Source organism: Hylobates moloch, unplaced genomic scaffold (genome assembly GCF_009828535.3).
Source record: "Hylobates moloch isolate HMO894 unplaced genomic scaffold, HMol_V3 SCAFFOLD_1, whole genome shotgun sequence".
Classification (NCBI taxonomy): Eukaryota; Metazoa; Chordata; class Mammalia; order Primates; family Hylobatidae; genus Hylobates; species Hylobates moloch.
This window is the reverse complement of record NW_026652276.1, coordinates 134,154,921-134,182,494: the sequence shown is the minus strand read 5'-3', so window position 1 is coordinate 134,182,494 and position 27,574 is coordinate 134,154,921. Positions and strand designations below refer to the sequence as shown.

The 27,574-nt window shown below is 42.6% G+C and overlaps 1 protein-coding gene and 1 long non-coding RNA gene across 6 annotated transcripts in view; one reads left to right on the top strand and one right to left on the bottom strand.

Annotated features, from left to right (window-relative positions):
- The window catches only part of LOC131382235 (uncharacterized), an 84,058-nt gene that overhangs the window by 15,211 nt on the left and 41,273 nt on the right, over positions 1 to 27,574 (bottom strand). The gene's annotated exons all lie outside the window — the stretch shown is intronic.
- The window catches only part of NPSR1 (neuropeptide S receptor 1), a 208,897-nt gene that overhangs the window by 162,041 nt on the left and 19,282 nt on the right, over positions 1 to 27,574 (top strand). For 2 of the 5 annotated variants that reach the window (XM_032758342.2, XM_032758338.1), the window contains 5 exons: positions 865 to 1,066; positions 7,854 to 7,930; positions 18,552 to 18,638; positions 22,153 to 22,333; positions 23,232 to 23,646. In XM_032758342.2, coding sequence (XP_032614233.1) covers positions 865 to 1,066; positions 7,854 to 7,930; positions 18,552 to 18,638; positions 22,153 to 22,333; positions 23,232 to 23,322 — 638 coding nt within the window. In that variant the 3' untranslated portion in view covers positions 23,323 to 23,646. Of the gene's footprint in view, positions 1 to 864; positions 1,067 to 7,853; positions 7,931 to 18,551; positions 18,639 to 22,152; positions 22,334 to 22,991; positions 23,087 to 23,231; positions 23,647 to 27,574 lie in introns of those variants that run through there. The other 3 variants (XM_032758341.1, XM_032758340.1, XM_032758339.1) reach the window with 2 other exon arrangements.

Here is a 27,574-nt window from a genome sequence, read left to right as displayed (position 1 = left end):
AATGAGCACAGAAAGCCCAGCTAGGTGAGGGATTAAGACAAGAGCTTCAACAACAACTTGACAGAAAGCATCACATCATAACAAGGGTGTATTTTAAAGGTACTTGCTTATGTATTAATTGTCTCTCTCCAGCCCCATCATAACCTGCTGAGGTGGCCAGAGCAGGTATTTTGTATTCCAATTTAAAGAAAAGATGAGGCTGAGACTGCATGGTTTAGCCAAGGTCAGAATATTGCAACTGAAATCCAGTGTGCAGACATAGCTACCAGGTTTCTGGGCTGGTTTTGAATGCACCCTACTCTCCAGAACAAAGTTCAGTGTTCTTTCTCTGCCTTATAAGTCCACCCATGTTCCTACCAAAAAAAAAGAAAGAAGGTTCCTTCCCATTTGGCAAATAACTCTCAAAAACTGTCCCAGTGCTTTGCAGTGCTGGGTACAGTGAAAGGTTGCCACATGGACCAACGGCTGTAGCCCTGCCTGGTAACAAGAGACTGCATATGGGTAGACACAACTCAGCATTTGCACCACAACTTACCAAATGTACATGGTACAAACTGAGCTCCCTAATAGTGCAGGAATGGATGCGTCAGCATCTCAAGTCAAATGGGTAAATCAGGAAAGAAGAAGCACCAACCTTAGGCCAGGCAATGTGCTGGCTTCTGTTCAAGCTTCCCTTTGTAATCTTCACATTGACTCTGTATGGGGATACTGTCTCCCTGTTTACAGATGAGGAAACTGAGGCTCTGGGAGGTTCTGTGAGGTCCAGGTGGCTGCCCCACAGTGATCCTTTTCTATAGCAGACTCCATTGTGCTCCCAAAAATGGTTGCCACATACCCAGACATTCCTCTCTTTTCTTTGGGCAGAAAAGCAAGCCAGGGTCCTCATTGTGATTGCCTGGAGCCTGTCTTTCCTGTTCTCCATTCCCACCCTGATCATATTTGGGAAGAGGACACTGTCCAACGGTGAAGTACAGTGCTGGGCCCTGTGGCCTGACGACTCCTACTGGACTCCGTACATGACCATCGTGGCCTTCCTGGTGTACTTCATCCCTCTGACAATCATCAGGTAAGAAGCTGTCAGGCCAGGACCACACAGTGTGGGCGGGGTGGGGGACTTTCCTATTTCGCCAGCTACTGCTCTCCTCCCCTACAGCCCATTTTTCCTAGTGCCCTTGGGGGAACTGACCAGGCCACAAGATTTTATGTGTAGCTACCATAGGCTAAGCCCAATTTCTTCAAAGTAGAGTAAGGAGAAGAGAATTAACAATTACTGGGTATATAGGGCAGGCATTGTGCTAAATAGCTAACAATTATCACATTAGCCACAGTATAACCCTGTGAAATAATTTCCATTGTCCCAACTTAATGAATAATGAAACTCAAGCTCAGAGTGGTTAAGTAACTTACTCAACATCAAACAGGATTGATATCCAGGTTTTTCTGATTTCATACCATATTATTTCTTTTATATCTCGCAGCCTTCCAAATATAAGGCAAATTACCAGTTTCAGGGATTTTGTAAATGAAAAGATAGATATACTTGAAACAAACTGAACACAAAACTCAGTAGTCACTAATATGCTAAACTGTCTATGCAGTGGAGTCAGATAATGGCAGGGAATATATTTTGGAAGCCACCAATGAAGGAGGAAATGATTCAGGTAGGATAAGGGAGAAGTGGGGAGGAAGCAAAGTCTGTGATGACCAGAAATTGGAGTGAGTGTAGAGGCAGAGTGGACAGGTACGCAGTGCCGATGGGACAGAAGTTGGCAGTAAGCTCCTTCCAGTGGTTGGGGGAGGCTCAGTTGTGAATGACCTTGGCAAAAAAGTCATAGGATGTCCTTTGTCCTGCAGCCAATGGTGAGCTGTAGATGGTTTTTCAACAGAGATTAGCACAACAACCTGGTCAAGATAGGATCTCACTTGGCCATGCCATGTGGCAGGATCACCCTCTGAAATGGGCTCTGCATGTGTAGATAGGGTGGGAGACTACAGGAAGAGACCTGGCACATTGTGTGTATCCTTGAGCCATGATGATCCTGCACCTTTTGAGTACTTCTAAGCCTGCTATAGTGTGTCATATAACACACTGTAAGCAACGGAAGATCAGCCTTTGTTTTTGATAGTGTAAAGAGAGCTGTGATAAAAATCCTTGTACTTAAAACTGTACATGAGTCTCTGGTTATTTCCTCATAACTCATTCTCATGGAATTACCAGATCAAAGGTATTGATCAAAGATGATGCACATTTTAAAACTTTTGATGCATAGTCACAAGCTGCCCTTGAGAAATGCTGTATTGCTTCTTGGCCTGTTAGCTAAGATCACTTGTAGAAAAGGTATATTCTGGGCAACACCATACAAGGGCTCTTGTTTTCTGCTCCCCTGATCCAATGGAAGGTCGCACTATTACCTTACTAAATCTTTGCCAACCTAAGAGTTTAAAAAGTATTTCATTGTTTTAATATGCATTTCTTTAATTACTAAGCTGGTTGCGTGCTTTTCAAGTGTTTTCTGATATGGTGGGAGTCATCTTTTCTTGCTCATTATTCATCTTTAGTCTAATAAAATACTATAGCTGGGAGAAACATTATCCATCATATAGTCAAACCCCTGAATTTTTCATAAGAGTAGAATTAAGACTAAAAGAAGCTAACTGCCTTGCCCCCGCCCCCTCATCAGAGATTGAGATGGGCAAGCACAGAGTGACCTCAATAGCCAACCCAGCAGCCTTTGCAAGATGGGGTGTTGTTTGATCATCTCTGCTGAATGGACAACTTAACACCAACACTTTATTTTGACTTATTGCCCTCCACTCCATCAAGCTGAGCTTGAGAGAAAGTTTGAAGGAGAAAAGGTTATTTAGACAACCATCCAAGGTAAGTCACAGCACGTGGCAAGGGGCCCATGGCAGAGGAGACAGGCAAGTGAGCCACAGCAGTCAGAGAGCATTTGGAAGAAAGCGGCTTGTGTCATCCTGAGCAACTGAGGCATCGATTTCAGTGGCAGTGCATGTCCTGGCTTCACTGCTGATTGATTTCCCATCAGCTCAAGAAATGAGCTCCAGTCAAATCCCTGCTCAGCAGAGCGGATGCTGCAGCACATGGACCACGCAGCTCAGGTTATCCTGTATCTATGATTTCCCTATTAATTTGGGCTACTTTTTCCACCAGGACTTCTCAAACTTGCCTATGAGCTAGCTAGTGTGTTTTCCCCTTGAAAGGGCAAAATACAATGTGTTTGCTGATTGAGGGAAATGATTTCAAAAACTGGTTTCCCTCAGCTCTCACCAAGCTAAAGTCTCTGTAAGGCCTGATCCTAGCTCCTTGCTTCCAGCTGTGACAGTCATGAAAACTCAGCCATGACCTCCAGCCATCCTTGAGCTTCTCTGAAGCATTTCCTACCGGACAAGAGGTTCCTCTTCCATCACCTTCCCTCTTTCGTGGCTCCCCGCTGCTGAAGAAAGAACTTCTCTCAGGGGGACTAACATGCTCCACCTCCTTCAGCAACAACTATCTTCTCAAACAAGACCAGGCCCTGGGTGGGGGAGTTTTGTGAGGAACTTGTTTGCAACTAGTACCTGGCATAGGTGCTACAATTTCATCTCAGAGATAAGGTTCAACTCTTATTCTTTCTTTATTACCTATATTCTGGCCCCCTGGGCTCAATTCTCTGAGTAAGGTTAAATTCTTCATTTCAAGCTTAAATAGACAAAGAAAACAGCGCAAGGAAAGTGTTCGCTCGTGTTCACCATGCCTCATTGTCCTTCATGCATGCTACATATGCTACATTTACCAAATTGACAGAAAAGAAAAACATATCTTAGTTGTTTTATTTTGCATTTCTTTCATTACAAATGAGATTAAATATATTTTATATGTTTATTGTCATTTTTATTTCTTTTAAAGTATTTATTAGGTTGGTGCCAAAGTAATTGCAGATTTTGCCATTGAAAGTAATGCCACTTTTCTTGTTTAAATGTTTTTATTTTCTCTATTCTCTATCTTTAGAAATTATTTATACAATAACCTTTTTCTTTTTGCATATGTTGCAAATATTTCTCCTAATTTGTCATTTGCCTCATATTGAGTATGGTTTTATTTTGTTTTTGATTATTAATAGTAGTGATTGACGTAATTAAGAAAAAAAGAAAAAGCACAAATAACTAACTCAGTGGCTTTTCTGCCACAAACACCTCATTGTTTTACTTATTGCCCAGCTTCGTATGCATTTAAGTATCTGCTAGGACAAGATCTACTTGTCTTTTTCAAAGATTCCCTGGCTGCTTCATGGTGAGCTGCTGATGCCTCACCTGCACTCCCAGCTCCAGCTATGGAACAAACACCCCTCTGGCCCATGTGCATCACTCCCATGCCTGAACACTCTGCCAAGCTCACCTTGCCTTGTTTCAGCCAACTAGTTCACATCCCTCGTGTCTCATTTCCAATACCAACTCCACAGTAGAGCTTCCCTTGCCAACCCTGGACCAAGAGGCACCTCAGGTCCTCACTCCCTAACCTCCAACTTTACTTTGTCCATGTCATCATTTAGACTTCATGGCAGTGTGACTGTATCTCATGAGTGCGGGGACTGTGGCCTCTTCATTTCTGGATTTCACATCCAGCACACACGAAACAGTTGGTGAATATTAGATTGAATGAATAACGCAATAAATTGCACCAAACAACAGACGTGTCATGTCACTCTCTCTACTCTTTCTCTCCCTCTCTCATTCTCTCTCTCTCTCTCTGTCTCTCACACACATACACACACACACACACGAACACAAACACACGTGTACACGTACTGCTAATATAGAAATTTCTGGCTATCTAATGCCTATATCAGTTTTTGGCATATGATAGCTCCTCCATAAATATATGTGAGAAGAAAGAAGAAAGGGAGAAAAGAAAGAGGAGGGGGGAAGAAAGACAGGGAGGGAGGGAAAGAGAGAGAGAGAGGCAGTTGTATTGTTGGTGGCAAACTCTCATGAGAGCTGTGTATGAATAAAGATGTAGCTGTTCCATCATCCACTAAATCAGGCTCCCAGGAGTTGAAACCATAGTGACTGACAGCAAAGGCAATACATTGTTTTTCTGGGTCAAAACAACAGGAGTTGTTTTGAAATTCACTTGACATAACTGTCTAATTGTTGCTGGGGAGGTTATTAGCCCTGGTGTAATTGCTTTACTTTAGCTGTGCTTATTTTCTTGCTACCTAATTGATTTTTCATTCTCTTATCATTTTCACCTCTGTAAGATAATGGTAGAAGCAGAAGAGATTCACGACCGACAATTGCAAAAAAAAAAAAAAAAGTGGAAAAAAGCACATTAGTCATGGATCATTGATTTGTCATATGTGAGAAAAATTCATTTATTTTCCTTAGGAAATGGGATCACATTGTGGGAAATCCCCATGCCAGGTTGGTGCAGCCCTGCAGATAGAATACATGGCCATGGTGGGTAAAAGGGCCTCAGGGACCTGGCCAGCACTGTCCATGGACATGAGGTGCGAGGTCAAAGAGGATCACAGGGCCCACAATAAAAGCAGTCATCAGAATGAATAAAGAGAGATTGTAAGGGTCTCCACTAATGCTGAAAACCTGGATGGAGAGGAAGGTACAGATTATGGAGTCATTTTGCAGGGACAATCCACAAAACTTATCTGCAATCTGATTGATCAGATAAAGGATAAAGGAAAAGAGACAAAGCCAAGTGTGGTGACTCACACCTGTAATCTCAGCACTCTGGGAGGCTTAGGCAGATGGATCTCTTGGGCCCGGGAGTTCAAGACCAGCCTGGCAACATGGTGAAACCCTGTCTCTATAAAATATACAAAAATTAGCTGGGCATGGTGGCGCACACTGGTAGTTCCAGCTATTCAGGTGGCTGAGGTGGGAGGTCAAGGCTGCAGTGAGCTACAATCCCAACACTGCACTCCAGCCTGGGTGACAGAGCAAAACCCTGCGTCCAAAAAAAAAAAAAAAAAAAAATGGTGACAAACAGCAACGCAGATGTCTCTTTGATGCTTGATTGCTACGCTCAGAGAAGTAGCCTGATTTGGCAATAATACCCTAGTTATTAGGTGTTCGCCATGCTAACAGAAAAGCTGGTACTGGTTCTCACTCATCTGATTGGCCCTAAGTAAAAAGAGGGGTGACTTAGGCCCAAATCCCTAAAGCATAAGACATTTCTTAACTTTTCCCCTGTGTACATGGTTGATAGCCATAAATATTTGAATTATTGGTCAATTAAATACTGGGGTTGCAATTGACATAACCATTAACTTTCCATGGTGGGTATAACCTTACCTTGCACAGTATTTCACTTTCTGGGGAAGAAGTTTCCCTGTTCTAGCAAATATTCAACTTAGGGTTGAACTCACTAATAACATTTTTCTCATTTTTTCTTTACTGCAGGCATACAAATTGTAAATTTGGGCAATTATATAAGAAAGAATGGAGATGCTCCAAAAAAGTCCCTGAGCTTTCCTGGAGCACTTGGAGAGGTTCACTCAGCAAGAATGGGAAAAGGCAATAAGAAGCAGAGATTTTAACATTGCCATTAATTAAGTTATATTCTAAAGATCATTAAAAGCAATTAGTGCTTTGTCGGCTACTGCAAACTGAAGCTCTGATTTTTTTTTTAACTAATAATTCTCAAGAGGGAAAATACGCAGTTTTAAAATAAAGCATTGCTTTGTCCCAAAGTTTTTAGTCAAGGTTCTTAATGTAGTCAAAATATCAAGTAATATTAAAGAAGAGAAGTTTTTATATTTATCAAAGAGTATCTAGGATACAAAACTTGCTGACACTTTTGAATCATTAACACTTTGTTTTCCTGTTAGGTACAGATTAAATCATGTAAGAATTGGTGTGATATAGTGTAAAAAGTAGGCAAAAAAAGAGGAGAAAGGAAATTAGTCTCCACTAATTTTCCAGCACTGTACTTGGCACTTTAAATATTGTCACATCTGATACTCAAAAAGTTCGAGAGGTCTGTATTGTTAACACCATTTTGTAGACCCTCAACTGAGGCTCAGTGTAGTAGTTATCTATTACTGCATTACAAATCACCACAAACCTAGTGACTTAAATCAAGATACGTTTGTTATCTCACAGTTTCTGTGGGTCAAGAATCTGGCCATAGCTTAACTGGGTCCTCTGCTCAGGCAAGGCAGCCATCAAGTTGTTTATCCAGGGCAGGGGATCATCAGAGGCTGGACTGGGAAAGGCTCTTTTCCAAGCTCCCTTAGGTCCTTAGCAGAATTCATTTTCTTGCAGCTGCGGGATTCATGGCACCTTGCTTTTTCAAAGCCAGCAATGGGTAGAGACACCAACAAGAGAGGCATTACATTCTATGTAATCAGTCCCATCCCCTTTGCCACTTGCATTGATTAGACGCAAGTCACCTGCTCTTCCCACACTAAAGGGGTGAGGATCAACAAAGCCCATGAATGCCAGAATCAGGGATCATAGATGTCACTAAAAGACTGTCTGAAGTCAGGACTATACAACAGGCAAGTAGTAGAGGAGACCCAAGTTTTTCTGACTCTAAGGCCTGTTTTTGGATTCTAATCACAACTCTCCCTCAAACCATTTGGGTTACCTTGAGGAAACTGCATAACTTTATCAGGTCTTAGCCTCCTCACTTAAGAAAGAAGTAACTCCATCCAGTGGATCCTCATGGTCACTTTCAGTTGTGATTCTATAAACAGCAAGTGTAACAGGGCAGGCATGGTTAAAAGATCCGTCCCTTCACACCTTGCACTCGGGGAGGTGGGAGTGGTCTTCTCTGTGTCCTCACAGTAGGGATCCACCAGCCACTTTAATACTACCTTTGGTTCTTTCTGCAGCATCATGTATGGCATTGTGATCCGAACTATTTGGATTAAAAGCAAAATCTATGAAACAGTGATTTCCAACTGCTCAGGTAAGTCTCTACTCTGCATGGCCCAATTCTTCGCTAATTTGCTTCTCCAGAGGTTTTCTTCTAGCAAATGTGAGCTAGAGACTCCTTGATACACAAGCATACAGGATCATATCAGGACCCAGCCGGCAGACCAGACCCACCAAAGGCTGTCACAGGCAGGCTCTGTCTTCCCCCATGTGACCTCCCTGAAATCTAGGAGAGGGAAGGGGGCACTTTGGACCTGGCCAAGCTATGCCAGCAGAGAGTTAGCCTTTGACCTAGGATCCAAGGGTTACCCCAGCCTCAGGTCTGGCAAAGAAGCACCTTGGAGGACACAGATACGAAAAGACAGAGTGTCCAAGGAGGACATCACACCTTCAGCAAAGATGAGGATAGGCTTTTCTGATTGGCTTGAATTTTCAGATACATAAAGCTGCCATCTGTCCATAGAACAATCTTGGACCCTAAGCCAGTAAAGGCACGGTGGTCCATGCTTTCCCAGCTGACACACCAATTCAAACCAGATGAAGCCTAAGACCACCTACTACAACTCTTCCCCAAATTCCTTCTCAGTAAACCTGAATGGAGAGCCCCTCATACGCAATAGACTCTGAGCCCTGGAAGCCTACCCTGCTTCCCAGGAAAACATTACTGGACCTGACCAAGATCAACCTGGAGAAAACACAGCAAACCAAGGGGCCAAAAGAAGAAAGGGCTTCTAGTTTTCTGTTGTTATAATGTGATAGCTCTACAGAAGAAGACTGGCTCTGCTCAGCTTTCACACCCCTCCCATTCCTTGTGCACACACATACACACAACATAGGCTCATATACACAAATACACACACCTTCACACACTCAGTCTCACACACACTAAACAATGCATACTCACACCTATATGCACTCACACAAGGACAACAAGCTATACCACAAATATCTGGAATAAGAAGAGCTACTTTCTGTTCCACATGTGCCACTAAGAGCTGTGCCACCTGGCAAAGTTATGTAATACCTGGGCTCCAAGAGTTTAAAATAAGGGGATAGACTGGATTCTCCCTAAGCCCTCCTCTTTTCAGACTGTGAGCTAATTTTTGTCGGACCAAGACAGAGCTTGTTTTCTCCCTCTTAAAGCTACTTTTTCGAATAAGACTGTGAGGCCACCAAGAGGATGCACAAGTATTATCAGGCACTGATAACCTGTGTCTCTTTCCCTAGAGGTGTGAGTGGAGATATATAAGTCTGGGTTCTTCACCTGAATTCAGTTCAATTCTTCTGTGCTCTTCTGCTTTTCAGGAGTGGTACAAGGGACTGGAAATGACAAACGAATGAATAGCATGTTTCCTGACTATAGGCAGCTTACAGTCTAGGGCTTTGGGTCTTCGCCCTGGCTACACAGTAGAATTGCCTGGGGAGCTTTTAAAATGCACCAAAACCCAGACACCGTTCCCTGAGAGATTCTGATTCACTCCATCTGGAGTGGAGCATGGACATTATTATTTCGGAAAAGCTCTTCAGGCATTTTTAATGTTCAACCAGGTTTGACAGTCTGGTCCAGTGAGACACAGAGTCATAGGCGGCTGACCTTCACACTGACTGACCAGTGTAACCAAGAGATGTGCTTAGGCTGCTTGGAAATTTTCAACCCACGAAGACCCAGTCATTCAGCTTGGGCCTAATTCCAGCCCCCATGCAGATCCTAGTGCTTCCCTTCCACTGGTACAGTGGTGCAGTCTCCACACCCTGTTTTTTCTGGAAGAGCAAAAGCAATCAGAGAGAATAAACACAAGTGAATTCATTCTATTCAGTGCAATTGGCTTTGATTAAAAGTTAGAATATTTGTCTGAAAAAAAAATTGGATGAAGGCATCCTTCCTCTATCAGGTATCAAATAAATGCAGTAAGTACTATAATTATAATACTAAAATCATTGAAAGAGAATTATATGGACAGGGAAATCCAACCGAACAGAAATGCTAAAGGAAACCTCAGGAATTTAGAATGTGATGAAGTATTTTAAACTAACAGAGAATTAGAAACTGTTTAATTACTAATGTTGAGACAACTGCCCATATGGAAACAATCATATATTAGATTGTTGTATCGTATGCTACAAGGAAATACACTCCTTATGAAAGGAAGAACAAAAGATAGAATGAGGGAGAAAGAAAGAGTGAGAGAGAAAGAGTGAGGAAAGAAAAGAAGAAAAGAAAGAAAGAAAGGAAAAGAAAGAAAGGAAAGCAAGAAAGAAAGAAAGGAAAGAAAGAAAGAAAGAAAGAAAGAAAGAAAGAAAGAAAGAAAGAAGAAAGAAAGAAAGAAAGAAAGAAAGAAAGAAAGAAAGAAAGAAAGAAAGAAAGAAAAGAAAGAAAGGAAAGAGAGAGAGAGGGAGGGAGGAAGGAAGGAAGGAAAAGAAAGAAAGGAAAGGAAAGATGGGGAGAGGAAGAGAGGCAGAGAGGGGGGAAAGAAAGAGAAAGAAAAAAATATAAGAAATATTGTTTATAATCATGAAAAACTGAAAAGATCTGAATATCCTACAATGAAGGAACTGAGTATAATAATTATATAGCTGTACAATTAAATATTACAGCTCTAAAAATTATTATACAGAGTGTACTTATTGCCATAGAAATATTTTTCCAATATATTACACTAAGAAAAAGAAAGCAGTATGGTATCCCTTTTATAGATACGTGCACATATTTTTACTTAGCAGAATATATATGTGCCTGTATAGATAGATGATAGCTAGAGAGAGAGGGAGATGGAAAATATCAAGAAGCTAAATGTTATCAATGTTATTGCAGTTATCTCTAAGAGGTCGAATTTTAGTTGATTTTTATTTTCTTCTATTTTCCACTTAGCCATATGTTAATTTTTCTACAATTACCTAAATCATACAATTGAAACAATAGCCCTGTGGCCCTTTAGCCTGAGTAAACAGCCAATATTATCCTAGATGTATATATGTATATTCCTTTTTTAAAACCATCAAGTCAGGCCCCTCAAAACATATATTTGCCATGCACTTCTCTGTATAAATGTCATGCTTAGACCCTCTAAGGCCCACTCAAAGCCATCGTCCACTCACCTCTCAACACAGACAGACAAGTCAGAGGGACAGAGGGAGCAGCTCCTGTCTGCCACTGCTAGGTCCTTTCCTTGTGTTCTTCCCTTTAACTCATTTCCTGTTTGCCCCATTTCACCCATGGCCCATTGCCCATTTCCCATTTAACCCATTTCCCGTTTGAGAATACTGCACAGGCAGTGTGTTGCACTTTTTTTCTAAACAGTAAATGGGTTAATCCACAACTCTTCGAGGTGGTGTTATTAACTGTCTCTCACAGAAGATAGGCTCAAAGGTTAAGCAGTTTGCTTGTTTTCACAGGTAGCATGTGACACAGCTGGTATTCAAATGCACACATATCAAATACACACATAAAGACAAGACTTTTTACAAATTAAAGACACAAACTCAGGGTCTTGGGTGTGGCTTCCTTTCCTGGACACTCCCTCCAGAGCTCTGTCTTCACAGAGCTATTCCTACCTCATCTCCTGAAGGTTTTGTTTTGATATATTTAAAATCTAAAGGCTGAGTCATGACTGGCAGTGTGGAGACCAATTTTGTGGAGGTAGCCGAGGTCTTCCTGTACTTTCAGACGAGTCAGATTGGTGTAAACCCCTGTCTTGTGATTTCTGCCAATTCCGTGGGTCTAACATGCTCCTCCCTGCTTGTCCCTCTGAGCACTCACTCTCACTGTCTCACCTCCTACAGCTCTCCTGTTCCCTCCACAGCAGCACCGCCCTTGCTCACCACCTTCCTCAGCACACCTCCCCCCAGGGAGGCTGAGTTCCTGGCTCTCTCCAAAGTTTCCATGTCTCCTGCTACTACATATGCCAGTACTTGCACTCTTGGGCTCTCCTGACTTCCAGTCCTTGAAATTGTACAAAGCCACTTAGAGCTCTGTTTCCCACTGATATAGAGTATGCCATTACTCCCTCCCAAAGGTGGAAATGGCTACCGCCACTTTTTATTCTTTAATATAGTTTTATATCTCCATTATATCTATTTTTTAGTTACCGTTAGTGACCTCATCCCGAAATGAGGGCAGCTGGTATTCTCAAAAGCTTGTATGCTCTCTGTATCTTATTCGTAAATGGAACGCAGTTGATTTCCCATCTGTCATTATAGCCAAGCAGCTCTGGAGTTGGCAGGTAAATGGGATCTCCAGCTGGGTCTGCATGCCAGAATTATTGCTCATCAACAAGGGGACATTAGCCATGATTAGTGTGAACAGAAGCTCACTTTGTAAACACTGGCTGAAAAACTCAAGCCATCCTTAGTGCGAGAACCACTCTTCTTGCTGACAAATATGTCTATTTTCTCCCAGTCAAAGGCTGACAGAAAGGAAAAGAAAAAGAACGGTATCATAAATTATCTAAAGACTTTCCCATAAACGAGCATGGAGGGCAAGACGTGGAGGAGATGGGGTTTCCAGTCCTGTATGTTATCTTTCATAAATGAGCATATTATTGATGTCCAGGAGGATTTACTTGTACAAACTAGAATATTTACTGCATGGGAGCAGGAGATTGGGCAAGTGTACCCATGGAACAGATAAATTTCTTGTTATAACTATGTCTAGCTATCATGGCTTGGTGGATATGATCCATGCTATATACAAATTCCATGTTTTTAATTAAATGAGGCATACTAGAGTGAAGAAAAAAAGCTATGGATTAGGAATTGGGTTAGAGCCCCTATTCACTTTCTAGCTTAAAAAATTTAAGAGAAGCCCATTAACTGCTGTCCATATCAGCTTCTTCATCAGTAACTGTGAATAAAACGGCTTCTCTACAATTAACTACATTTAATAAAAGATGTGCCAGAAAAACATAAAGATACAAATAAATGAAGATTATGACATGTTCGTGGATAGTAAGGTTCAATATCATAAAGACGTTGAATCTCCCCAGCTGATCTACAGGTTAATAAAGTTCCAATCAAAATTGAATTGAAACATTTTATTGAGCTTCACAAGCCTATTTTAAAATAGACAAGGAAAATTCAAGAGCCGTGAGTAGCCTAGACATTCCTAGAGATGCAGAACAAGGTAGAGAAAGTTTGGTTTACCAAATATTGAAATGCGTTGTAAAGTCAGAGTGCAGTATTGGCACAATAGACAAATGGAAACCTCAGTTTCCTTGCCACCTGCTGCCTGCCCACAAATCCAATGCTACATGTTTCAGGTTTTCATTAAGACAGCACTGCATATGAGGTACCAATCTCTACTTTAGAAGGGAAACACTAGCAGCTGTGTAAACCCAAAATCTCAGTAGCCTTAACCACATAGAAGTTTATGTCTTAATTAAAATCCAGTTGGCAATAAAGACCAGAGGGAAAAGCATTGTTCCACAGTCATTCAGAAATTCAAGCAGGTGGAGATTCTGCCATGCTTAACAGAGGGCTGCTAAGGTACTCCTCAGCACCTCCATCCAGCAGGCAGGGGCTGGGGAAGAGAGAGAGTGGAGGACTGCTCAGGAGAAGTATCTGAGCCAGGTTTGAGATGGTAGACATTGACTCTTCCCAGCATCCCTTAGGCAGATCTTAGTCACATGACTACACACTGCTGGAAGGCAGGCTGGGAATTGTAGTCTAGTTGTGTGCCCTGGGGAAACAGGAATGGGTTTGGTGAACAGCTCATCTGTCTTTGCATAATTATTTTAGGCTGTCAGGCTCCTGCTTCTGCCTCAGCTGAGGTGCTGAGGTACAGAAAGGGCTATCTGGTGGGTTAGGTGAAATCTTCTCATATCTAGCTACAATTTACAGTTGGCTCTGGGCTAAAAACCTCCTGAAAAGGAATGCAGAATACTTTCCTACTTGAAGGTTCAGAAATAATGCAGGCATGTCCAGCTAATGGGGAGAGAGGGAGCACCTCAAATGACAAGAAAGGGACAATAAGATCCCTGAATGTGAAAACATTCTGGAGAATATGGAGTCAGGCACAATGAGTGCCTTAAGGTCAAAGGGAAATGTAAGTTCTGGGTCACAGACGAACATTCCCACCTAACCACTCTAGCCACTTGTTGGCATCTAGGGAGGCAAACGCTGTGTGGGGGGCTAAAGAAGCTGAAACTCTTGGGAGTTCAAGAGAGTCTGCTGCAAGCTCCTGGAATAGCACAGTACAGAGGAGAGAGGCCATTCCCTTGCTTCCTGACAGAAGAACTTGGAGAGCAGGTATCCCCAGGAAGAGCAGCGGTGCTGAATAACCCACAGCCCAGGGACAGAACTGAGGCCCTGAGAGGTGGAGCAGAAGAGCAAAGCAACCGCCCAGGGTCAAGAGCAATAATGAAGAGGACTCACAATGTGGCTTTGAAGTGACTGTGGCTGTGGAGCATCTGGTGCCCAGCTGGAGCCCCTCAAGAGGTAGTCATTGGCAAAGAGGAGGTCTGGGTGAAGTGACCTGGAGCAGTCCAGGGCAGCTGCAGCGAGCCTAGAAAGCAGGATCCAGACAGCATCACCACAGAAGCACAGGCGGTGGCCTAGGTGGATCCTGGAACACTGAGACACCTCCTTGGGTCTCTCAGAAAAACTAGAGGGACAAAAACACCCTGGGAAGGAACTGACTGCAGTCCTGCAGCTAAACAGATGAGACCTAATGCGCTTAAAATACTGAACTGATGAGTTCAGGGGGTATTCAAGCTATATTAGTAAAGAGAATGTTACTGTTCAAAATGAATTTCAAGTTTTAAAAATTTTAGAAATCAGGAAAAACTGCTAAAAAAATGTTGAAGTTTTTAAAAATCAGCCTAACATACACAAAGTTTCTAATATAGGAAGCATATTTATTTTTAAATATTGCCAGTTAGACTTCCTTGTTTCTAAACAAATCACCTGCACTCATTATAGGTCCACAGATGAACTCCCCCCACTACCTCCCAGGAAACAAGTCGGCTTCCATTTGAAATCCCAAGGTACCAATTGCTCCCACTTCAGGTGCTCAGCCTGCGTGAAGAATGGGTTCCCAGTGGCTCTGTAAGAGGCCTGTGGTCTTGGGAAGGTGAGGAGCCAGAAATGGCCATTTGGAGACCAAATTTTCAGCATGTGTCCCCATTAGGGGTATACTATGGAACTAAAACAGTCCACATCAGTGTGCTTCTCCCAGTCCCAAATCGAATGGACATGCCACCTTCAGGCTACCCAAGTTATTAATGCACAGTGACAGCTGAATTTAACTGCTTTTCACTGTAGCTCAGCACCAAGGCCTGAGTAGAAATAATCCTTTTATCTCCCAATAAAGGGGAATTACCGGCATTTTGTAGCTCAGCTCTCTCTGAAGGGCCATGTTTAGAAACTAGAGGCTTTGCATTTCCTGGAATGGTCAGATTAAAGATGCTTTTCACTGATCTCTGGGCAGGTAGACGATTATATTGTCACCCAGTTGCCCTGTGGGAAGCACTGCGGGTTTCCATTTTAAAGGGATTTCAGAGCACAAATGTCATTCTCGAAAACTTTTCTGAAAGACCAAGTTAGTCTTCAGAGCCATACTGTTTAGGGGCCAGCTGTTGCCTAGGAACAGCTAGTGGGGATGCTTTGAAAGAATATAATTTGGCCTGCTGTCTTCTTTATTTGCTCCCCATGGGTATAATCTCACCCAGATCATTTTCTGCTGTACATAATTCTTACACAGATAACAAACTTGTGTAATAGACAATCAAACGTAGTAATACCTTCTGTTCACTTCCATAAATCTGGCTCACCTTCCATCTGAAATACTGTTAAAGCTGCATTCATCTCAACGGATAAGACATCCAACGTCCCAGCATGGGGCTTGGTTCCTTGAATATATTATTTTATGTTAATCTTCAAAGTAACTCTGTGAGTTTGGTGTTCTACACCTCAATTTTTAAATGGGAGAACTGAAGCCGGGAACTTTAGACAATTTGCCTAAGATTACAAAGTTTTAGTAATTGGTAGAGATGGAGGATGCATTCCAATCTGATCTTAAAGCCTGTGTCCTTCCCAAGATCCCATCCTAGAAATCAAGGTTTCTCACCTTTGACACCTTGGCATTTTGGACTGGATAATTCTTTGTTGTGGAGGCTGCCCTGTGCATTGAAGGATGTTTAGCAACATTCCTGGTCTCTGCCCACTAGATGCCAGTAGCACACATGCACACACAATTGTGACAATTAAAAATGTGTCCAGAGTTTGCCAAAAGTTCCCTGTAAAGCAAGATCACCCCCAATGGAGAATCACTGCTCTAAATGTTCTGAAGCATTTGCTTTCTTACAAGGCTGAGGTTTCGTGGTCCTATGAAATGCACAGAATAATTTGAAGACCCTAATAGTATTTAGGAGTGGCCTTACAGGTTATGCTTTAAGAAATATGAATTAATTATAATTAGCATTTTTTCTTTGTACCTAAAGAGCCCCTATTCCTGTTACTCTTGAAAATCATTTGTCCTCTGCAATGAGTAAATGTTCACACTGCAAAAACACGCAGAAACTTCAATGGCCTGCGGCCGCCTCAGGAGTTCAGCCCAAGCTCCTCAGAAAGACATTCAAGGCCTCCCCAGTTTGCCTTCAGTTCTCTTCTCCACTCTCAAACCCCACGCATTTGTAGGCTACAGCCAAGCAATATGACTCACTGTGGTTAAAACGCATCCTACATTTTCTTGTTCCATGTCTTGGCTGAGGATGTTCACTCTCTGCCTCCCACCTCTCCTAATCCCACGCTGCACCCCGCCTTTGTCTTGGAATCCTTCTTATGTCATTTGAGTTCACTTGATGATCTCTGCATCTCCCACACAGCCTCCCCAGCAAAGTGGTGGAAGGATGGGTCTCTCCTCTGTCCACAGTTGGTTTCTATCTGTCTTAGTCCATTTTCTGCTGCTATAACAGAATACCACAGACTGGGAAATTTATTTTTTAAAAAAGAGATTTATTTGGCTTATGGTTCTAGAGGCTGGGAAATCCAAGAGCAGGGCACTTGCAACTGGCAAAGGTCATCCCATGGCAGAAAACAGAGGGCGAAAGCGAGCACACAAGACAGAGAGAAAGTCAAGCCAAACTCATCCATTCCATCAGAAGCCCACTTCCACAATAACATAATAATAGCAATAATCCATTCATAAGATCCAAGCCCTGGTGGCCTAATCACCTCTCAAAGGCTCCACCTCCCGATACTGTTACAATGACAATTAAATTTACACATGAGTTTTTGCAGGGACATTCAAACCATAGTAGCATCTTGCTCATCTCAACCAGTTTTATGGAGAGTGTGTGATCTTTCATGCTGGACTGAAAATTCTTGGAGAACAAGTACTATATTTCAGCCCTTCTAGTCAGTACTTATCTCTTAGCAGATGTGCTATACTTGTGGGGTTGGGCTAGATCAGATTGGAGGTGGGATTGAATGAATATTGCAAAGGTAAACATCTGACTGGTTTCCATGGGTATTAAAATAAATTTCAAATGTGAGAGCTGGGCAGTGCAGTGAAGACAATGGAGCACAGCAGTTTATCTTTCTAGTGCACAACTGCCTTACTCCATGTGACTTTGATGCACTGAGTGGGTCTCTGACCAGGGCCACCACTAGGGTTGTGCCCATTGAGCCCCACTGGGTGGCTCCTGGCTGAGAGGTGTGCGGGGCTGGCATTCTCTTCATATTTCCCTCACTAAGTGTGTGCCCTAGGCAGGCCTGTGCTTATCAGAGGAAGGGCCCCTTTTCTGAAACTTCACAAAGGTGGCATATGGGCTGGTGGAAGCCCTGACAGTAAAAACTCTTCCATGAGGAAAGGGACACCACATCTGACATTTTCATCCCCAAATTTACAGGTAATCACTCCTTTAACTAAGGCCTATTGCACTGGATCCTGCCTAGCCTAATCCTATCTCTTTGTTTTACCACTGCTTGACTAATGAGAGGTGGTTATTGATTCATTCAACATATTTGTGTTAGTCATTGAATATGTGTATAGGCTACAGGAGTGCAAAAAATAAAGCCCATGTCCCCATCAAGCTTGTATTCTAGTAGATTCTTATATTCACCCCTCAGTGTTCACCATCAGACAACAGCCCACATATGAAAAAAATGTATATCCAAGCTCCTATTTTGGAGAGTTCTGATATCCCTGGCTTGAGCTTTTCTTGAGAGTGGTTTTTTTTTTTTTTTTTTTTTTTTTTTTTTTTTTTTTTTTTTTTTTTTTTTTTTTTTTTTTTTGACGAATGTATTTGTCTGGGGCAACTATTTTAGAAAGTAACTTTGCCTAGGTTGCTAAAGTGGCCGCATGGGTGTCTCAGCATAACCAGGGCTCAGAGAGTAGCACTCCTCAGGGAAGGCCTCAGCTCCTGCATGGTCACATGGTCTAATTTCAGCTACAGCTGTTCAGGCCATCTGACCAAGTCTCTTGAGAGAGTCTGAGCATTCCATACCATTTGCATATAATATTAAGGTGTAAACTGAGCATTCTCCAGAAACCAGCCCAGAACCATCTTTAATCTAAAAATTTCCAAGGAAGGCCATCTGGGCATAAATGCACAGGATATAAGTGAAAACTGGGGTCTAACCTTTAATGTTCCTATTGGCAGAAACAGAAACTCACATCTTGAAGACTTCCTCTTACTATGCCCCTCTCGTATCTACAGATGGGAAACTGTGCAGCAGCTACAACCGAGGACTCATCTCAAAGGCAAAAATCAAGGCTATCAAGTATAGCATCGTCATCATTCTTGGTAAGCAATGTCCCTCCTTGAGCTGTAAAGTGGTATGAACATCCCAAAAGCAAGTTTGCTCCTGGGACCTGGTGGCAGAAAGGAATTTGCCAACGGGCACTTCTACATTGGTCTGTTTGGAAAGGAATGTGTGAAACTCATCAGCCCATTCATGGTTCCTTCAAGGGCTGACATTTGGTTCCTAATCCCTCTCCTTATGAATACAGCTGCCTGCCAAGGCTATGGGTTGAATAATTTGGAGAAAATCTGATTAGGACCTAACTAGCTGAAGCAGATGCTCACATCACCAGCTAACTCAGTCACTTCCTTTAAGACACACTCTTCCCCAGGGCTGGGGTTCATAGGCAAAAAGAAGATAGAAGTGCCTTTCCACCTTATCTGAATATTTAATGTTAGGTTCACTACAAATTTCTCCCTTATGGCACCTTACCTGCCCTTCCACCCTCCTGTCTTCTGCCCTTTCCTTTTCCTTTCTCTCTACTCTTAAGACTCATAAAGTCGCCTTGTACTATTTCCTGTCTGAAATACTCTGCTCTCCGGTGGTGCCCTGGCTTACTTCCCAACCTCATTTGTTCCCCAACAACGCCACCTCCCTGAGGGCTCCTTGATAAGTCTTTTTAAATATCCTTTTTCTAGTCTTTACTCTGCCTTATTTTTCTTCTTGGTTCTACCTCACACTATAGGATATAGATTGATTTTCTTATAGTCTGTCTCCCCTGTTGGAGTAATAAATCTATGAGGGCAATGACTTTGGCTTTTGTGTTACTTATATCATCACCAAGACCTAAAATAGGGTCTCCTACACACTGCTCAATTAACATTTGTTGAATGAAAGAATGAATGAATGAATGAATGAATGAAACTATGCAAGAAGGAAAGGGATTTGTGCTATTTTCTTTTTTATTTAGCTTAAATATCCCCTCCTTGCCCCTCTGGTAGCTCTTGAAGCTCCGAGGAAGCATAGATCTTCCATCAGCTGCATGTCAAAGCACCAGAACAGTCTTCTCACCTTTCTGAAACACAACTGCAAAATGCCAAACAGACCACACGCAGCATGACTCAGCCAGCAGGACGTAGGCACAAAACAACACTGCAGGCGGAACTGGGATAAAACATATACAACCCACCAGGGCTCAAAAACTTTCTCAGAGGCTTCTGAAGTAGATCAAAGACTCCTCTGTCTTCTCAGATAGTCAGAACCACAGATGCACGTTCCCTGGATGTTGAGTTAGAAAATGTATGTTTACAAGTGTGTCCCAGAGCCAGCATAGCCCTTTGTCATCAGCAACCATACTCCAAGGCCCTGTGGGATCCCTTCTGTCAGCAAGCAGGGACATTCTCTAGAGGGTCAGCAAATATTGACAGCCCTATCAGACCAAAAGGGCCTTTTCTGTAGCAAACACTTTGTAATGTCCATTTTCCACCTTGAAATAAAATGCCTACTTATACTACCTACCATGATAATTAAAACATTAATATATTGCCCAAAAAATAATATAAAGGAGGAATAAGAAAATAATCTAAAATAAAATAATACTATTTTTATTAATTAAAATTTATACCAATTTTAATGTGTAAATATATAAGCACAGCTACACTAGAAGAATAATGAAGTAGTCACACCTACACCTTGACATAATAACAGCCACAATGAAAACCACTACAGGTGTATTTTTATGGAGACATAAAAAAATGTAAGCGGTATTACTGTCAGTGACTTGATTTTCTGAGCCGGCAAAAAGAAAAAATCCTTGTAAAATTTTGAATTAAACAAAGTAATCTTTCCTCCATTTACAACAGAATTGCATTTCTACAAATTTCAATATTTATTTAAAATATCTGTGTTTATGTGTAAAACAAAGTCAGGTTTCTAGACTGGGATAACTATACAGAGGGTTCTCCTCTACATGAATGGGCATTCAAAGTAGATACAAATCTTTGCTGGCTGGGCTGCGTGTACCATGCCAGAGAACTGGTATCACTGTGAAAACCAGAATCCTCCAACCCGACTTACACACACATGCAAACACCCAAGCACACAAGGCCATTTGCCCCCTTAGTGCCCCAAATACTGTTCAGGGCCAGTGTTTGTGTTAATTAACCAGAATCCAGAACACTTAGTGGGTTTTGTGTTTGAATTGCTCCTCTTTAATACATTGCCAAGGTCTGGGGTCGAGAGGGGACCCACGAGTCAGTTTATCATTCCAAAATTCCCAACAAGTTACAGAATCCACATTACAGAGTTATGGCGGAAAGCTTGTCCCTGCATGCAGACAGCCAAGGAAGCCAAACTTCTACTCTGAGAAAAAATTCTATGGATGAGAAAGTGGGAGAAGGAGTGGAGAATTTATGGCAAGAAAATGAGAGATGCGTGTATTTCCAGTCAACTTATGAATGTTTAGCTCTGTGTCGTAGTCTGTGCTCTCCAGAGGAAAATGAGAGAGATCGTGCTTTATTAGAAGGAATTGGCTCAGGTGATTACTGAGGCTGAGAATTCCCAAGCCGTGCAGTTGGAAGCTGGAGACCCAGGAAAGCCAATGGTGTAGGTTCTAGTCCAAGTCTGAGTCCAAAGGCCTGAAAACCAGGAGAGTGGATGGTGTACATTTCAGTTTGATTCCAAGTGTGAAGGCAGGAGAAGACCAATGTCCTAGCTCGAAGACAGGCAAGCAGTGTGAATCTTCTCTTACTTAACCTTTTTCTATGACTCAGGCCTTCAACAGATTGGATGCAGCCCACAAACAGGGGACGGCAATCTGCTTTTCTTACTCTACCAGATCAAATGTTACTCTCCTCCAGAAACGTCTTCATACGCAGTCAGAATAGCATTTAACCTAATATCTGAGCGCTCCGCAGCCCAGTCAAGTAGTCTCAAAATTAACCGTCACATCTGAATCCCCACCTTTCATCCATTTCTTTTGAGAATTTGGAGCCAAATAAACTGGTGTCTCACACATACCAATGGATTTAGAGAAGGGTATAGTGTAGGTGTTTTCTGCAGAGGCCAACTTAGGGGTGAAAGAGAACACTGTCATTAAAGTGGGGTGTGCTTAGAAAATATTGTGATCACCCCTTCTCCCTGACATAACCTAAAACCAGCAGTCACTCTGTGGTCAAAATGCTTCCTGTTCTTCTGTCTTTTCCTAGAGAGTCTTCAAAGTATTTTGCTGTTTTTTCCTGATCCCTGTGTTTGATGAGAGGCTATGGCCATAGTCACTTGTTCCTGGGGTTTCTATAAAGAATCCACAGCAGTAGAAATTTGACTCTTCTTTACGGATAGAGAAGCTCTACGATCTTTGCTCAGTTTTAGGAACATGTCTGTAAGATGTGTCCATATGTATGTGTGTATGTGCTTAAGTGAATATGACATCAATGCTCCGAACAGCATCAAACTCCAATATTTCTGAGAAATTCCAGGTCCCAAAGAACCTCCCAGGTAAAAGTCCAGTCACGACCAACCAAAAGAGACCCCTCAACTGCTACCTGCTATGATGCTAATGGCTCTCTTCTCCCCCAGCCTTCATCTGCTGTTGGAGTCCATACTTCCTCTTTGACATTTTGGACAATTTCAACCTCCTTCCAGACACCCAGGAGCGTTTCTATGCCTCTGTGATCATTCAGAACCTGCCAGCATTGAATAGTGCCATCAACCCCCTCATCTACTGTGTCTTCAGCAGCTCCATCTCTTTCCCCTGCAGGTAAGGGGAGCTCTTGCATGGGTCAGACACACTGATGGCCATTGCACTGGGATTCCGCCAACATGTGGGTTTCTCGTGACCAAACTCTCCAGCAGGTTACAGAATCCCCCTTTTATAGATGAGAGGCTTGAGAGTCAGAAAGATTCCACTAACATGGCTGATTCAAACCCTGGCCCAGGCCACAGCTGATGTGCTTTTTCCTATACCACAACACCTCCTATAGAAACCGTCTTAATCATGACACATCTAGAAGACCTTGCTTTTGTTCAAAGCATCTTCACATGAATTGCCTCAATACAATTCTATGACAATAATAGGACATGGAGCCTTATTACCATTTTACAGATAAACAAAGTAAGTCTTACATGGTTAATGACATCATTGAGGTTATATGAATAATTAGCAGAGCTGAAATTAAATCCCTCCCACAGTTATTGTCATTCTTCTGTTTTTCTGCTGTTTTTTAGCTGTTTTCCTGCATAAGCCACAGAGGGTAGGTGGAGAATTCCATAGGAGATACAAGAGGAGAACGATTTAAGTCTTGGGCTTAATGCCAGTGGTTGAAGTTTATATCTTGCCATTGCTTATTTGTAGCAATGTGTGACCTTGGGCAAGTTATTTAACATCTATAAACCTCCGCTTCTTCATCTGTAAAATGGGGCTAATAGCAGTGTCTACCTGTTGGCCTATGATGTCTCTGTCCTCTGGGCTCTGGTGCTGACCAGTGAGAAGGAGAGCTGTGAGTCATGGTGAAGGAAGGTCAGGGTATTACATGTAAAGTGCCTGGCACAGTTGTCTGATCTTTAATATATTTTTCATAACTATTGTCTCTTAACATGTCTACTTGCCTTTTCATTAGGTCAAATTATTTCCCTCCCTGCTTTTTGACTTTCTCCAGGGAGCGAAGATCACAGGATTCCAGAATGACATTCCAGGAGAGAACTGAGAGGCATGAGATGCAGATTCTGTCCAAGCTAGAATTCATCTAGACCCTAGGGCAGTGCCAGTGCTAGGCTGAGCACCATCAGCTCTCCCAGGTCCTTATCACCTGCTTGGGCACGTGCATGGAACCAGAGCCAACTTTACCCCACCCTCATCATCACCTGGGAGATGCACAAGACAAATGTTCTAATGAGTGCATGCACTGCATTAAGTATTGGCCAACACGAACTCCCGAGTTATTCATGCCAGCCAGGAAGGAAACGCCTTCCCTCCCCACCATTCCCAGCCCTCCTTCCCACTGACCAGCACCTGAACCCAGTGAACACAGGCATCAGTGGTCCAGCGTCCTGGCTTGGAGCCAGTGAGTAGACAGGCAAGCAGAGGGGACAAAGGTAGCTGGGTTATACATGAATATTCTCATTACAATAGAAGAAAATAAAAGACTTAATTAAGCCTATACTTTTCCCCCAGTTTTGGATTGGAGGTTCAGTGCTTGTAGCCAAGAAAGTGTTTGTCCTTGAAATGCCAACAAATTCATTTCCAGGCATTGGCGCTTTGCACCTCTTCTGCAGATAGCCTCGGTTTGCAGATGGGTGTGCTGGCAGCAGCCAACTGCATCTCCTATTCCATCCATCAACAAATGATTTGTGGAAAGGGCATGCTGTTGGCCCTCTAGAACAAGGTGAAATGAAGGGATACTGATTCTGATAGAAAACAAGTTGTGTTAAAAAGCCATGAGCCCCTGACTTCCAGCGTCTGAGAGCTGGTCCCTAGAACACACATGTCCTCGAGGCTTTTTTTTTTTTGACAGAGTCTCACTCTGTCGCCCAGGCTGGAGTGCAGTGGTGCGATCTCGGCTCACTGCAAGCTCCACCTCCCGGGTTCATGCCATTCTCCTGCCTCAGCCTCCCAAGTAGCTGTGACCACAGGTGCCCGCCACCACCCCTGGCTAATTTTTTGTATTTTTAGTAGAGACAAGGTTTCACCGTGTTAGCCAGGATGGTCTCGATCTCCTGACCTCGTGATCTGCCCACCTTGGCCTCCCAAAGTTCTGGGGTTACAGACATGAGCCACCGCGCCGGCCTGTCCTTGAGGCTTTCTAAGACCCCTCACTCTGTATTTAACACTTGGGCTGCTCTGGGCTCCATTCCTCACACCTCAAGGACAAGTCTTCCTGTTTTTAAATCCCTGAACCCTCTCTTTAGTTAGGAGCTAGGTTCCTGCGGCTTTTCCAGGCTTAATGTTTCTCTAAGCTCTTTATCGTTTTTGCCTGTCACAGCCTTTGTCTAGCACCTCGGTTGGGAAGTGCTGGTGGGGCTTATTTTGACAGATCTGGAGTTTGGTACTTATGAGCATAATCCAAGTGAAATATGACTAAATGTTTTCTAGTCAATTTCGCCTATCAGATTTTTCCACAAGTGGAAGTGAAATAATTTCATTTGATCATATATACATCCCACCCAGGGCTCCGGGATGCACGTGAGCCCTTATTTTAGCTTCACGTATATTCTTGACATTAAAATCTCCTTGGCAAAATCCTCCTTCCCAGAATTATTCAGAGCTTAAATCGGTTTTTTTTTTTTTTTTTTGGCATACTGCTAGTGGAGTCATTAAATCATTCAGTATATTTTAATAGCACTCCATTCCTCATTATGGTGTCAACTCAAAGTCTGCATGTTTAAGGTCATGTGGGCTTTTTTTTTTTTTTCATAAACCCTTTTCAATTCGATCTGACCTTAGGGAAAGTATCTCTTTAGGAGGAAATCAGACTCCTCACTCACCATCTCTCAGAGAATTATTCTCTGAATTTGAGGAGGCTAAATAATCTAGTTTTATTTCTACACAACAGTTTTGAAGGCTGCCTCTTTCTCTGTCCAATCAGCTAAACTTGAGCAACTCTGGAAGCTTTGAGCAGTTGAGAAATGCTTTTCAACATTTCACTTTAAATCAAGATGTGCCACAGAAGACCCACAGAACTGTTGCTAAAATAGCTGCCTGCACAGGAGCCAATTAGCAGAGCAAAATCTGGCAGATGTCCTACATGGCAAAACAGGAGGACCAGGTTCTCTTGACAGATGCTTTCAATCTTTGTCAAGTCTGGTCTGCAAAATACATTACACGCCTACCTCACCCATCAGTAGAGTCTCAAAGTGAAGGAGAGAGTGGAGTGAGGGACGTTGTGATCTGTAGAAACTGTGAACATGATTTTTTAGTTGTTGTGGTGCTGTCTCTCTCATTTCCTGAGAAGACTGGAGATCAATAAGATAACGGTACAGGTTGCTGCAGGATAATCTACCATTTAAATGAAACTTGCTTTATATTGGTATGGATTCTGGAATTGTCATTTCCATGTATTTGCTGAGCTTGGGGAAACATGATTTAAGCATTATGAAAATATTGGTAATTGGCCAGGCACAGTGGCTCACGCCTGTAATCCCAGTACTTTGGGAGGCTGAGGTGGGTGGATGATGAGGTCGGGAGATCGAGACCATCCTGGCTAACACACGGTGAAACCCTGTCTCTACTAAAAATACAAAAAAAGTAGCCGGGCGTGGTGGCTAGCACCTGTAGTCCCTGCTACTCAGGAGGCTGAGGCAAGAGAATGGCATGATCCCGGGAGGCGGAGCTTGCAGTGAGCCAAGATCACGCCACTGCACTCCAACCTGGGTGAGAGAGCGAGACTCCACCTAAAAAAAAAAAAAAAAAAAAAAAGAAAGAAAGAAAGAAAGGAAGAAAACACTGGTAATTAATAGTCTTATGACCTTGAACAAATCATTTCACACCTCTGGGTATCAATGGTCTCATCTGCAAGATGCGGACAAAATCAGGCTGGAGCAGAGGATCTTGGTGGTTCCTCCCAGACACAGGGAGGAATCTCTGAGATTGGGTCCAGAAACTGAGAGCTTCTGGAATTCTTTCCCCAGGGGACTAATGACTCAGTGACTTAATGCTGAGTCATTTGCCCTTTAAAGGTGTGACTTCCCTATCTATCACTATGAATGCAGAGAAATATCATTTCCCAACTGAGAAATGCAGTTTGAGCTCTTGGAGAAAATTAGAAGCTTAGTGCTGTGACGTTACTGTTTGTAGCCTTTGATGCCCATGTGGAATCAGAGAAGCCAGCAGGATGATACCTAAAATAAAGGTGCTTACTTCCTGCACCAAGATGTCAAAAAGTCTACGGTTACATTATTGCATGGCATCAGGGACAGGAGAAAGTTTAGGAGAGCCAGAGTAGGTGTGCTTACTATATTCAGCCATACTATAGAAAATAAGTGTCTATACTTTACTGAACTAAATTAAATATGAATGGTAAAAACTTCTCTACTTGCAGGGTGCATGTGGAACATAATTTAGTTGAAGTTTACTTTCACTAAGCAACATCTCCCACCTTTTCCCCCAGAAAATGATAACACCTTTTTAATGACTTTCATTTGTGGATAATCATGAGAAAAAAGTGGCCCTTTTAAATCAGCCCAACACGCAGCTTAAACTTCCTAGCTTTGTTTGGAAAATTCTGTATACTCATATACAGAAATGACTTTGCCTCTTCCAACTGCATTCACAGCGTCAATCAGAAAAGGCCACAAGCCTGAGTCTGAGAGAAAAAAGGAAAACAAAAATATCTTTAGCAGGAAATAAAGTGATTCTGCTCTTCTAGAATTATCTTAGGTGAGCTACAGACCTGCTGGCAACTCTAATTTTTTCGTCATCATTTGAATATACCTTATCTTATATGCAGATCGACTAGTGTTCCCTGAAGCTTTCCAATTGCATTTAATTGAAGGGAGAGGGCCATAACTGTTTAGGTGCCAATCTGTGTTTTTGGAAACGTGAAAAACCCATGCCTCATTTCTCTGCAATTGCATTTTAAGAATACATTATTCACAACAGGGCTGGTCCAGTTAACATTTTAAAAGTGCAATTCCAGGCTTACAGAATGTTAAAGTGGGTGGAGTCTTATATCATCTGGTCTCATGGTTTTCAGATTGCTCGGAGACTCCAAAGCTGTTCCAAGGAGGTGACTCAATATTAATATTTTTACACGGCCGGGCATGGTGGCTCACGCCTGTAATCCCAGCACTTTGGGAGGCCAAGGAGGGCGGATCACCTGAGGTCAGGAGTTCGAGACCAGCCCGGTCAACATGGTGAAACCCCGTCTGTACTAAAAATACAAAAATTAGCCGGGTATGGTGGCGGGCCGCCTGTAATTTCAGCTACTTGGGAGGCTGAGGCAGGAGAATCACTTAAGCCCGGGAGAAGGAGGTTGCAGTGAGCCGAGATCGCACCATTGCACTC